General features: G+C 42.1%; 1 protein-coding gene across 1 annotated transcript in view; it reads left to right on the forward strand.

Annotated features, from left to right (window-relative positions):
* Positions 1-727: 727 nt before the first annotated feature.
* Positions 728-14,639, forward strand: part of mtnr1aa (melatonin receptor 1A a) — a 64,039-nt gene continuing 50,127 nt past the window's right edge. The window contains exon 1 of the mRNA XM_029749912.1: positions 728-1,143. Coding sequence (XP_029605772.1) covers positions 960-1,143 — 184 coding nt within the window. The 5' untranslated portion in view covers positions 728-959. The remainder of the gene's footprint in view (positions 1,144-14,639) is intronic.

The raw sequence follows: 14,639 nt of genomic DNA on the forward strand, positions 1-14,639 counted from the left end.
GGTTTTTCAAGTCAGGTCCACTAAATTTCCCCAGCTCAGCTACAAGCAGTCTCCTCAACCTGTCTCTATAAGTCTGCATATTCCCATATACTACTTTTGTCCAGATCCCAATGAGCCCTGACCCTGACTAGTGCATAGGGTGCCATTTAAGACGCAATTAATGTTTCTATGTTAGAGTTTGTAGTTTATTTTGATATTCTGTAGATACTAATAATGTGGATTATTCTTTACAACACCTGCTGTTGGGACACAGATAAGAAAGAGAGAGAGGGAGAGAGAGAGTTTTCTCTATCATAGTAATTGGAATAATTCCAATAATTGATATTAAGCATAATCCTCATGATTATCTTAATAATAGCATAGTCTAGTCAACATCCTTATATTGATATGTTAGAAAAGGTGCATGTTATCTGTTTCTTTAATTGTGAATGAATCAATGTGGGAAAGGATAAAAAAAACATGAACGAATCCTTAAAAAAAATATCAATGAACGCTTGAATAAAGAAACGACGAGTCGCTGGAAGCAAAGCAATAATTGCGAGGAGAGCTCGCAAACATGCTTCAAAAGACACTGGAAACGAGTGCGCCGCGTGCCGTCCACTGGTTTTCCCCCTTTCGGCCGCTGAGAGGCAGCACTAGGCAACCACTTACCCGTCAGCCACGACGGGCCCACTAATCACACCATGTTAACATGGGAAGGTCTGAAGTTTCCTCTGAATGTCACATACCAACAATGTGATGGGGACACATATAGCCATATAAGTGTAGACTCTGACACACGAGCATTGTGACTAGAAGGAAAAACAGACGGTTGTCTACGGGAGCTTATAACGGGCAATATGGAGAGGAGGAAAGCCACGGGAGAATACCACTGCATCTCTGTGTCCAAAATGTAGACTTCATATTATTGGACGGGCGGCACGTTTATTTCGCTAATTGGGAAAGTTACAAAATATACAATGATTATAAATGGGTCTTATCTGAACAGGTCGTCGCTGGACCCGTACGAGGAAGTGTTGAACCGCCCACCGTGGGTTACTACAACTTTGGGGTGCTTCCTGATATTCACTATCGTGGTTGATATTTTGGGCAACCTTTTGGTGATATTCTCTGTCTACCGGAATAAGAAGCTAAGGAATGCAGGTGAGTAATGTATACTATTGTGCATGAGGTCGGAGTAGCCAAAGTATTGTACTGTGTTTCTAAACAAGTTTCAAAGTGCTGTATTTGACACGACATTGTTGTTTTGATACATTTGAGTCCGAAATATGACAACAATAAAGGACGGGCGTTTGGGTAAAGCTGTATACGCTGTTCGCGCGCAAATGTAGAAATTAACAAAACAAGTAGGCTTATTTGTGCAGAATTTGTGATAGGCCTACTACCTACATCGATGAAAATCAATAAAATGCACTGGTCTATCCCAATTAATTTAGTTTGAGCTTAAAAGCTACGGTGAAAGTAATGGCCCGGTGGCAATTGGAGGTAGCTATCCGCGCGTTATAGAGGATGTCGTGCCAATTTGGTAGCCTGATCGTATGCCCTATGATATTATACCCCAGGCAATAACAATAGCTAGAGAGGCTCAATGAAAAATAGACTCGCGGAGATAGATTGACACGCGCCGCCCGGAGCTACCCAAGAGAAACTATAGGATGGACAGCAGTGTATTTCAGCAGACATGTGCGCCACAGGCTCCACATGCTTAGTTTGGGTTTGCATTTCACATCCTATCAATCATGTAACTAAACGGGGATGTCTGAATGAGAACATCTTCAACTATTTGTTTTATTTTTTCAATGGAAAAATTGGATTAAGTGACGGAACATGCGTCACGTGCGCACTTGGAGTTTTATAAATTGGGATCGGAGTGGGGCTGCTGTGTCCTGCCTATCATCACCAGATGGCAGATTGGATATAGAATGTGTTTGATATTATAATGTAGGATAATGTTGTATGTAGGATAATGTTGTATGTTGTACAGTATGGATATTTTAAATGCATTATAGTATTGTACTGTGGCGTGGTTGTTTAACTTATGTTTGGATATTTCTTGTGTCTTAATGATTCTATTCCAAAGTACAGTACTGCTGTAACCCTGTGATAAGAACCTACGACATTCTTGTGTGAGAACGCAATAATATACATATCAGAAAAAAATAAAATCTCTTCAGTAATAACATTGTGATTTGATAGGCTACAGATAACATGTGCGCCAGGTAGAAGTTAAGCTGTTGAGAAAATACATATTTAGTCCTACGTTATTACTGACTGGTGAGCTCTCCAAATACCAAATGGACATGCTTTGGGCTCCGGTACCGCTCTGGCCATTCAATGACAGATTGGAATTTTAGACGAATCCACATTGTACACTGATTTGAGGGTTTATTGTTTACTGGACTGTGTATCTAGCTAAATTACTATTTTTTTTTACCCCCCCCCCCAATAACTTTTTTTTTCTTTGACGTTTCATGATATTAGTTGAGTTTGATTGGCACAGCCTAGACCTAATGTCAAACGCAGAGCTTCTTTTAAGTGATTTAAGAAAAATGTATTTGTGCCAGTCATATTAAGACCCTCCCCCTAATGTGAAGAATATGATTAGTATTAAGACTAACTGTAATTCCTCGTCCCACGCCCCTCTCCATCCTGATTTCTCATTATAATCACTTCCGTTTGATATAAACATACACAGAATTGCACAATCGCTTTGTCCTGGATTTGAGTCTTTTAATAGTTTATACAGTAAATAGAATTGAACATTCCATCAGGTGCAGAAAAAAATCACATATTTTTAATTTGGTATTACAGGTTTGATCACATTTTATGGTGCCCAGTCTGTGACAAAATCCAATACTTATTTAGGGAGCACATCTTTGAGGAGGGGAGGGAGGATAAATTTAAGTGCACAGAGTTCAATTGATTTAGCAAGTGCAGTCTCTCTGGGTGCATCTCAATAGTCTGACGTGGCTCCCTCTCCTTCTGCGTCAATAATGGCTTCATCTCAACAGTCTAAAGTGGCGCCCACTCCTTGTCTCATGTCCTTCATTTGCACTGATCTGAAAGTCCTAATGGTAGTCCCGAATTATTAAACTGCTTCACGTGTCCAGTCCAGTCCTTTCACATCAGAGCAGATGAAGGAAAGGAGACAAGTCGAGGAAGCTACTTTAGACTATTGAGATGAAGCCGTTATTGTCAACTTCACAGTAGCTGGTGTCCTATTTATCCTTGTACATACTCACCCTAAAGTTATTGTTTGAGTTGTCAGTTATCTCCTTGCGTTTTCATTATAGTTGCAAATCCTTGCTACGCCACTGCTTAAAACGAACTATAAATTAAGTATCTAAGATGTGCCAAATCAATTGTCTCCAGCTCAGGGCTCCAGCTAGGTATTTTGGCTCCCGAGTGGCGCAGCGGCTTAAGGCACTGCATCTCAGTGGAAGAGATGTCACTACAGACCCTGGTTCAAATCCAGGCTGAATCACATCCGGCTGTGATTGGGACTCCCCTAGGGAGCGGCGCACAATTGGCCCAGGTTTGGCCAGGGTAGGCCGTCATTGTAAATAAGAGTTTGTTCTTAACTGACTTGCCTAGTTAAATAAAATAAAAATGTGGTTTGTGAGCTAAGTGGCTAACTTGCTAGATCAACCTTCTTGGTTACAGCAGAGACAATTAATCCCCAGCTGGATCAAGATCCCTGCTGCCTAAATGCTTTTTTATTTATTTTATTTTTATGCTTGGAAAGAAATAGCGCCCCTTGTCTGCGCTGCTGGCAATACCGTTTACCCCGGTATGGTACAGGAACGGTATGAAGGTATGAAATACCGCCCAACCCTAGTTAGAATATCTGCTTTGAATGAAACCATTTACATTGACATGAATATCCATTCAGTCTTTTGTCAGCTTTCTACACAACAATAATTGGCTCTGTATGATGTCATCAATAATGGACCTATGTGACAGGCTTCATTTGAGCCACGAATACTAACATCCCTTAAGCAGGCCAGCCACCCAGTTCCCCTGTATCCGTAGTTTTATGCCTTTCAGGAGCGTTTGCAATTTCCCAGCCCTGTTCCCAAAGATCGTGCATGTCCAACTCAAAGCCCTCACAATTTTCCTTCTTTTCAAGCCCCCCAAAAAGGAAAAAACCCTACATTGGCAAATCGTATGCCTCATGGCGGCCATATTGATTGACACTTTTCCTTAGTACTTTCTAGGTCTATTGGCATGGAGGTGTCTCACCAGACTACATAATGTTTGACATGGTTGTTATTTATGGGATGGAATGGAATGCATGTGCCGGTTCGTTTTGTCAATGTAAACACGGATTATGACTTGACTCCTCGAGCAGTCCGCGAGCGATGGATAAACCGCAGACAACCAAAGTCTGTTTGTTGATGCTGACCAAAATGGAGTTTTGTGGTATGGGAAAACTCAGGCATGGGAATAAACTAAAATAACAAAATGGGTTTGAATTCCATGCAAGTTTCCATTTATATGCATCCCAAATGGCACCCTCTCTATGAAGTGCACTACTTTTGACCAGGGCCCATAAGGAGAATAGTGAGCCATTTGGGACACTGCACATGCCTATTTTCCCCTCAGCGGATATTTAAGTCTTTTGTAAAGTTCAGACAAAGTGCAAAGTCCCATAGCGTTGCTTTGGGACAGACACTCCCGGTTAGGGAGGGACCCGGTGGACTGGCCTGCCGTCAAATGGGCATTAAACAGATTGGTCCAATTGTGGATTAAGGCTCATTTTGGGCATCCGGGGAATGTGGAAGCCACCACCACCTCTGCCCATGTGACCTGCCCCTCTGCCAGCGAACGGAATGGCTGTGCCGCAGGAGAGTGTGTGTGTGTGTGATTGACTGCACATTGAACTTTAATCTGAAGCACTCTCGCTCAACCCAGTGATGATGTTGCATTGTTTTCCATCCTTTCAGAAGCAGACTGTTGTTTGTGTGCCAAAGTTTTGTATACACGCTACATGCACGATGGTGTGTGTGTGTGTTTGTAGTACACCAGGCACAACAACAGTGTTTACTTGTCGATTGTGTATGATTGAGGGCAGGTCATTCAATTCAATTCATCAATTCAAGTTGTGCCAGACAATAAATCTTGGCAACAGAGAACTTGAAGACATGACATACATGTACAGTGCATTGGGAAAGTATTCAGACCCCTTCACTTTATCCACATTTTCTTACATTACAGCCTTATTCTAAAATGGATGACATTTTTTTCCCCTCATCAATCTACACACAATTACCCATATGGACAATGCGAAAATAGGTTTTTAGAATTTTTGGCAAATGTATTAATAAATAAAAAACAGAAATACCTTATTTACATAATTATTCAGATACTTTACTATTAAACACAAGTGCATCCTGTTTCAATGTATCATTCTTGAGATAATTTTTTTAACCGTTATTTAACTAGGCAAGTCAGTGAAGAACAAATTCTTATTTACAGTGCCAGCCTATGAACACTGGGTTAACTGCCTTATTGAGGGGCAGAATGACAGATGTTTACCTTGTCAGGGATGCGATCTACCAACCTTTCAGTTACGGGCCCAACGCTCTAACCACTAGGCTACCTGCCACCCCATGTGTCTACCTCTGGTAAATTCAATTGATTGGACATGATTTGGAAAGGCAGACATCTGTCTATATAAGGTCCCACAGTTGGCAGTGCATGTCAGAGCAAAAACCAAGTCATGAGTTTGAAGGAATTGTCCCTAGAGCTCAGAGACAGTATTGTGTCAAGGCACAGATCTGGGGAAGGGTACCAAAACATTGCTGCAGAATTTCAGGTCCCAAAGAACACAGTGGCCTCCATCATTCTTAAATGGAAGTTTTGGAACCACAAACACTCTTCCTAGAGCTTAGCCAAACTGAGCAATCGGGGGAGAAGGGCCTTGGCCAGGGAGGTGACCAAGAACCCGATGGTCACTCTGACAGAGCTCCAGACTTCCTCTGTGGAGATGGGGGAACCTTCCAGAAGGACAACCATCTCTGCAGCACTCCACCAATCAGGCCTTTATGGTAGAGTAGGCAGAAGGAAGCCACTCCTCAGTAAACGGCACATGACAGCCCGCTACGAATTTGCCAAAAAGCACTTGAAGACTCTCAGACCGTGAGAAATAAGATTTTCTGGTCTGATGAAACCAAGATTGAACTCTTTGGCCTGAATGCCAAGTGTCACGTCTGGAGGAAACCTGGCACCATCCCTATGGTGAAGCATGGTAGTGGCAGCATCATGCTGTGGGGATGTTTTTCAGTGACAGGGACTGGCAGACTAGTCAGGAATGAGAGAAAGATGAACGGAGCAAAGTACAGAGAGATCCTTGATGAAAGCCTGCTCCAGAGCACTCAAGACCTCAGACTGGGGTGAATGTTCACCTTCCAACAGGACAATGACCCTAAGCACACAGCCAAGACAATGCAGGAGTGGCTTCGGGACCAGTCTCTGAAAGTCCTTGGGTGGCCCATCCAGAACCCGGACTTGAACCAAATCGAACATCTCTGGAGAGACCTGAAAATAGGTGTGGAGCGATGCTCCCCATCCAATCTGACAGAGCTTAAGAGGATCTGCAGAGAAGAATTAGAGAAACTTCCCAAATACAGGTGTGCCAAACTTGTAGCGTCATACCCAAGAAGACTTATGGCTGTAATCTCTGAGTAAAGGGTCTGAATACTTATGTAAATGTGATACTTCCGTTTTTCTTTAAAGAAATTTGGTAAAATTTCCAAAACCTGTTTTGCTTTGTCATTGTGGGATATTAAAGTACCAGTCAAAAGTTTAGACACACCTACTCATTCCTTGGATTTTCTTAATTTTTACTATTTTCTACATTGTAGAATAATAGTGAAGGCATCAAAACTATGAAATAACACATATGGAATCATGTAGTAACCAATATATTTTATAATTGAGATTCTTCAAAGTAACCACCCTTTGCCTTGATGACAGCTTTTCACACTCTTGGCATTCTCTCAACCAGCTTCATGAGGTAGTCACCTGGAATGCATTTCAATTAACAGGTGTTCCTTGTTAAAGTTAATTTGTGGAATTTCTTTCCTTCTTAATGCATTTGAGCCAATCAGTTGTGTTGTGACAAGGTAGGGGTGGTATACAGAAGATAGCCCTATTTGGTAAAAAACCAAGTCCATAATATGGCAGCTCAAATAAGCAAATAGAAAGTTTCTTCAAGTGCAGTCGCAAAAACCATCAAGCACTATGATGAAACTTGCTCTCATGAGGACCGCCACAGGAAAGGAAGACCCAGAGTTACCTCTGCTGCAGAGGATAAGTTCATTAGAGTTACCAGCCTCAGAAATTGCAGCCCAAATAAATGCTTCACAAAGTTCAAGTAACAGACACGTCTCAACATCAACTGTTCAGAGGAGACCGCGTGAATCTGGCCTTCATGGCCGAATTGCTGCAAACAATCAACTACTAAAGGACACTAATAAGAAGAAGAGACTTGCTTCGGCCAAGAAACACGCGCAATGGACATTAGACCGGTGGACTCCTTCAAGACTGTTGGAAAAGCATTTCAGGTGAAGCTGGTTGATAGAATGCAAAGAGTGTGCAAAGATGTCATCAAAGCAAAGGGTGGCTACTTTGAAGAATCTCAAATATAAAATATATGTTGATATGTTTAACACTTTTTTTGGTTACTACAATTCCATATGTGTTATTTCATAGTTTTGATGTCTTCACAATTATTCTACAATGTAGAAAATACTAAAAATAAAGAAAAACCCTTGAATGAGTAGGTGTGTCCAAACCTTTGACTGGTACTATATGTGTAGATTGATGAAGAAGAAAAAACAATTTCATCCATTTTATAATAAGGCTGCAACGTAACAAAATGTGGATAAATCCAAAGGGTCTGAATACTTCCCGATTGCACTGTATGTCTATACTACAGAGTCTGATTATAGAGTCTGGTGTAAAAGCTATATATGGTCTACAAGCCATTCGTATACTATCAAATGCATGTCTTTTCATGTATTCACATTACAAGTTTCAATGATGTTTAGGTAAACTTCAGGTATTCCAACTTCAAGTTCCAAAGTTTGTTTTCGTTTCATTAATGTTATTTTGGATCATCATAGAATCCAAACCCCACTGCCACTCCAGAGTTTGTTATTGTAGCTCCAAGCATAATACATGATTTCTAAGCATATAATACGGCATTAAGTGCTTTGCGTATGTCTCCATTTATGACAAGCGTTTACGGCCCCTAAATATCCCACTGGCTTTGTTGCTAAACCTCTTTAACGGAAATGGGTACACAGCACAGTGACGTCAAATTAGAGAGCTCAGTGAAAAACAAAAGAGAAATCTTCTTTTTGGAAGGAAATTGATATTTTTAATTGCAGTGATTCAATTGCAGATATTTTTAATTGCAGTTTGAATTTCATCTAGAGGGAAGCCATTTTAAACCCCAATTCAACTCTGGATCAAACTAGATTACGGTTTGTATTTTTGGGACTATTCCGTTGTACTAGACACACCGAACCAACAGCAACTCTAAAGTATAAAAAAAGTGTTTAAATATTTAGATTAGATTAGATAGTACTTTATTATGTGTTTACACAGAAATGTGTATTTGGTACAGAATTTGCACTGCGTTCAAAAAGATTCCACAACAAAAGAGAGACATGATATAGTCATAATATCAGACATACAAATTCATGAATTTATTCATATTTGACACAGGTCTAGTATTCACTAATCATCTCGATAGTCAATGGACAGCCTAGAATGTTTGAGTGACAGGGAAATACATGGGATGTTGTGAACAAAGCTGTTTGTTCACCTCTCTGAAAATCTGCTGCCCAATATCTGTCATTGGAGTGCGCCAGACAGAAGAAGAGACCCATTTTAGACCTGTTTTGTAAAGTCCAAGGTTCCTTTTGCTGGATGCAACGTGGCAAACAAAGTATTACCAGAATGTAGTGTATCGTATTGTATTTACATCACAAGGATTGGAATGAGTACATGTTGGCACCAGGTCGATTTGTTAGATCTAGTTGCAGCAGTCAACTTCTGTTGCGTAGTCAAAACAATATCAAAGTGTGCCGTCATGCTGTTCCATAAAGACGTCAACACCGCCTGTTTTTGAGAGACACGTTCAATAGGCTTGGGCAGTATAGGGTATACCGGGGTATTTTGAAATACCAACTGTATGATTTTCAATACTGTAAACAAAAAATGGGATGGACCAAATAAATGATCTCCAGCTCATGGCTCCAGCTATGCATTTGGTTTGCTAATTTGCTAGATAAGTGGCTAGCTTGCAAGATCAAGTCTCTTGGTTACAGCAGAGACAATCAATTATAATGATAAAAATCCAGTGGGCTGGTAGTATCATTCGTTTCCAGAGTTTTCACCTCGGAAAGTGCGACTGGCGCTTTTTTGAGACCTGCCGGGACCCCATTTTGACTTGGCCCGGTAGGCTTCTTCTGTTAGATCAGTGCAGCTATAGGTGATTTGAATGTGGGTAGAGTACCACACACCAGGTGTCCACTGCCACTGTGTGTGAAATTGAACAGCGAATGGCTGATATGTTATTAAGTATTTGAAATCCTCCACCACTGTGAACGCTGCTACATTTGACATATTGTTACTCAAACACTGTGCTTGCTCGCTTTCTCCTCCGGGTGCAGCGGAGAAGCTATCATTAACTATCTCCTTGAAACCCCTGTTCACATTTCTACAGAGACATTGTAGACATGGTGGTCGTATCGACTGTATTGTGTACATGAGGCATCACTCAATCTTGCAAGGTGAATACCAGTAATCTGCTTTCTCATTCGCTCTGTAGACATAGTCCCTGTCTTCTTTAGTTGCATAACTGTCTAAGCTGGATATGTATAACCTTGGTTGATATGCTCAAACTTTTCACGATGTCTGTCAGTTGGAATTTCTACAAAGCCATCAGCCAAGAACCAGTCTGTTACCACAGAGTTTGCCTCACTACACTACACACAGCACAACTTGCCTAACAAGGGAATTGGTACCATTCCCTCAGTATAAGAACATGTTTAAAACAGCACCTCAATGCGTCAAATCGATAACCAGGAAGTCACATTGCGATCGACATCCTTGTCAACTCTTACCAGTGAGCCTTGGCCAAAAAAGCGTCATGCTCCTGTTGATGTCCGTTGCCATGGCGACTGACAACACTAGGAGTCAAGCAGTGGCGGGGGGATAGGGCATGTTGTCAGGAGCAAGGAGGATGGTGGGTAAACTCAGGTGACCCAGGTGAGGGGCGCGGGGGTGCATGACCTGGGGGTGCCTTCGCTGTGTGTATGTGTGTTGGTGGCTTCCCTGTGTGTGTGTGTGTGTGTGTGTGTGTGTTGGCAGCTTCCTATTGTATGTGTGTGTGTCTGTGTTGGTGGCTTCGCTAATGTGTGTGTGTGTTGGTGACTTTGCTGTGATTGTGTATGTTTTGGTGCCTTTGCTGTGTGTGTGTGTGTGTGTGTATGTGTGTCCGAGCTGCATAAATGAATAATTTGTTAGGAAGAAGTGGATTAGAGAGCGAGGCCTGGCTAAGCAACGTTCTCCTTAGTTCTCGTCATAACCCACTTAACATTGGCCGTAAATCAACCTCAACATCACCTCCAGTCAACTAGGGCAATGAAAAAAGGAAAGTCGTCAACACCTCTTCAAGTCGGCTTGCCAGTGTGTGTGTGTGTGTGTGTGTGTGTGTTTGGTATTATATTAGGATCTCCATTAGCTGTTGCGAAAGCAGCAGCTACTCTTCCTGGGGTCCATACGAAACATGACATAATACAGAACATTAATAGACAAGAACATCTGTGTGTGATGTGTGTCTATCAAGCCACCTTGGAGCAGTGAGCAAACCTAATGAAAGGTTTGGATTGTGTTGTGTGGTTCAGTTATAATTCTGCTGTTATCATCACTCCCTTGGGGGGGATGGACGGAGGGGGGAGAGAGAGAGGTAGAGAGAGAGAGGTAGAGAGAGACTAATAGAAAGGGAGGGATACAGAGACATTTCATCTGTGGAATTTGTTAATTGAAGATGAACGTAGAGCACTTTTCTGGGCCTCTATTATTTTGCCTATTCCGTTCCCACTGGGCACAGACGTCAATTCAACGTCTATTCCTTGTTTGTTCAACATCATTTCATTGAAATGGCGTGGAAGCAACGTTGATTCAACCAGCGTGTGCCCAGTGTGTTGCTATTTATAGGGCTCCCGAGTGGCGCAGCTCTCTAAGGCACTGCATCTCAGTGCTAGAGGTGTCACTACAGACCTGGTTTGATTCCAGGCTGTATCCTAACCGGCCGTCTTTGGGAGTCCCATAGGGCGGCGAACAATTGGCCCAGTGTCGTCAGGGCTTGGCCGGGGTAGGCCCTCATTGTAAATAAGAATTTGTTCTTAACTGACTTGCCGAGTTAAATAAAATAAAAATATATGTCTCTTTTTCTTCAACACTTCAATACACAAGTACCCTAAAAGCCCCTGAGCCCATCCTCTTCTTTATCCCTAACCTTTTCATTTTCTTTATCCCCCAACTCTTCCTTCCTTCCTCTTTATCACCCACTTCTACCTTCCATCCTCTTCTTTATACACCACCTCTTCCTTCCTTCCTCTTCTTTATCCCCCACCTCTTCCTTACTTCCTCTTCTTTATCCCCCACCTCTTCCTTACTTCCTCTTCTTTATCCCCCACCTCTTCCTTCCTTGCTCTTCCTTATCCCATAAATCAGTCTCAACATCACCTCCAGTCAACTAGGGCAATAAAAAAGGGAAAGTCATTAACACCTCTTCAAGTAGGCTTGCCAGTGTGTGTGTGTATTTTATTAGTTCCCATTCGCTGTCACATGAAACATGACATAATACAGAACATTTATAGACAAGAACAGCTATGTATGTGTGTCTATTAAGCCACCCTGGAGCAGTGAGCAAACCTAATGAAAGGTCTAGATTGTGTTAGCTTGGGTGGTTCATTTATACGTCTGCTGTTATCCTCTGTTATGCTAACTCCGTTGGGGATGGATGGAGGGGGGGAGAGAGAGAGGTAAGGAGAGACTTGGGAGTCCCATAGGGCGGCGCACAATTGGTCCAGTGTTAGGGCTTGGCCTGTGTAGGCCGTCATTGTAAATAAGAATTTGTTCTTAGTTGACTTGCCTAGTTAAATAAATGAAATATATACAGTATATATATATATATATATATATATATATATATATATATATAATGTCTGTCTCTCTGTCTTCAATACTCTCACAAGTACCCTAAAGCCCCTGAGCCCATCCTCTTCTTTATCCTAACCTTTTCATTGTCTTTATCCCCCACCTCTTCCTTCCTCTTTATTATCCCTCATCTCTTCCTTCCTCTTCATTATCCCTCACCTCTTCCTTCCTCTTCATTATCCCCCACCTCTTCCTTCCTCTTCATTATCCCTCATCTCTTCCTTCCTCTTCATTATCCCTCACCTCTTCCTTCCTCTTCATTATCCCCCACCTCTTCCTTCCTCTTCATTATCTCCCACCTCTTCCTTCCTCTTCATTATCTCCCACCTCTTCCTTCCTCTTCATTATCCCCCACCTCTTCCTTCCTCTTCATTATCTCCCACCTCTTCCTTCCTCTTCATTATCCCCCACCTCTTCCTTCCTCTTCATTATCCCCCACCTCTTCCTTCCTCTTCATTATCCCCCACCTCTTCCTTCCTCTTCTTTATCCCCCACCTCTTCCTTCCTCTTCATTATCTCCCACCTCTTCCTTCCTCTTCATTATCCCCCACCTCTTCCTTCCTCTTCATTATCTCCCACCTCTTCCTTCCTCTTCATTATCCCCCACCTCTTCCTTCCTCTTCATTATCTCCCACCTCTTCCTTCCTCTTCTTTATCCCTCATCTCTTCCTTCCTCTTCATTATCCCTCACCTCTTCCTTCCTCTTCATTATCACCCACCTCTTCCTTCCTTCCTCTTCTTTCTCCTGCTTTTCCTCCCTCTTTGCAGGGCTGTATTTAATCATTTACAATATTATACAGTGCAAACCTCTTTCTGCTTGAAGTGCACTGGGGATGACGCAATTTGGCGGGCTCAATCAAGTATAACCTAATGCTCGTCCGTGGGGCACCGTGCACAACTTATGCATACGGTAGTGTATGCCGGGTTAGAGTATAAGAGATGTTTTGAACACACGCACCCACACTTGCGCCATTGCACAAAATGGTATGCAGCATCATCTGAAAATTCAACGTTCAGGTTCTGCTACCATTTATGTCAAGCCTTCTACACATACGATTTGATACAGACGTTTGTTAAATTCAACGTATGCACAACACGAAACGCACTACAACTGCCTCTGACGCAATGTTGCAAGGCAAACTCAGCGTTCCGTTGGAAATTAATGTACTTCTGGTGTGTCTCCCCTCTGATGCGCCTGTCTGTTTTCCCAAAAGAGCTTGGGCGTGATCCACTTATGTTTGATCCCACTCTCTCCCCCATCCCATCATACTAAGCCAAATATGAGTGGGCTACCTTGCAGGCAAAAGGGGTTGCAATGATGTCATTCTAACATCTTTTGTGACATCATGGGCATGTTTCATATGCTGATTGTGAAATTGTGTTTTTTCGCCGTCTTTCTAGAGACCAGAAAACCAGATTACAACCAGGTAAAGATTTATTTATCTGTCAACTCTACAACCAGGAAACCAATTTACAACCAGAAAATGTCATACATCGCCTGACACATTTTGAGTTCTAGTTAAACTCAGGAATCTGAAATAAAGGAGACATTACTACATTAACTTTGGAACTAGTGAACCGATGTATCATAGATGAACGTGAACAAGAGACTCTCCACTCCCCCCCCAGTCTTCAGAGTGATTCGCTGATTCACTAAGTACGTCCCAAATGGCACCCTATTCCCTAGTGAACTTCTTTTGACCAGCGCCCATAGGGACTATATAGGGAATAGGGTGCCATTTTGGGACAAACCCATAGTCGATGATACACACAGGCACTTGACGATAGACATATAGGCACTTCATTAATATCCACTGTGAACACTTTGTCCCCTTCAAGCTTTATCTGAACGCTGACCGGTGTTTCCTTGTGATTATTACTGTAGATTAGCGGGGTATCCTCACTATGGCCAGTTACACTTATTACAATCAGATCTCACAGAAGTAAGAGAGAGAGGGGTAGAGAGGTAGAACGATGGAGAGAGTAAGGTAAAGAGAGAGATAAGGAAAGGTAGAGAGAGAGAGGATGAAGAGAGGTTGAAAAAGAGAGAGAAAGAAGGGGAGAGAAACAGACAGTGAGAGAGAGAGGGAAGGAAAACAGCATGACATAAGCAGAAACCAGCAAAGGATGACACGATGTGATGAAACATTACTGTTGTCTTTGTGTGCGGGAGGAAAAGAGCAAGCCAGGCCAAAATATGAAGAAAAAAACAAAAGAAAAATCGTATCTAATGCGCCTCTTTATTTTGGGCAAAAGATTTGTTGAAAATGATCAAGTATCACGTTGTTCAAAGTATAATTACAGAGACAAAACTTTTATCAAATGGGTTTTTGTGCTCAGCAGATTAGAAAGAAAGCCAAAATCCACCCCAAGGCAAGATGCGTTCCATGTGATAAAAC

Source organism: Salmo trutta, chromosome 4 (genome assembly GCF_901001165.1).
Source record: "Salmo trutta chromosome 4, fSalTru1.1, whole genome shotgun sequence".
Taxonomy (NCBI): domain Eukaryota; kingdom Metazoa; phylum Chordata; class Actinopteri; order Salmoniformes; family Salmonidae; genus Salmo; species Salmo trutta.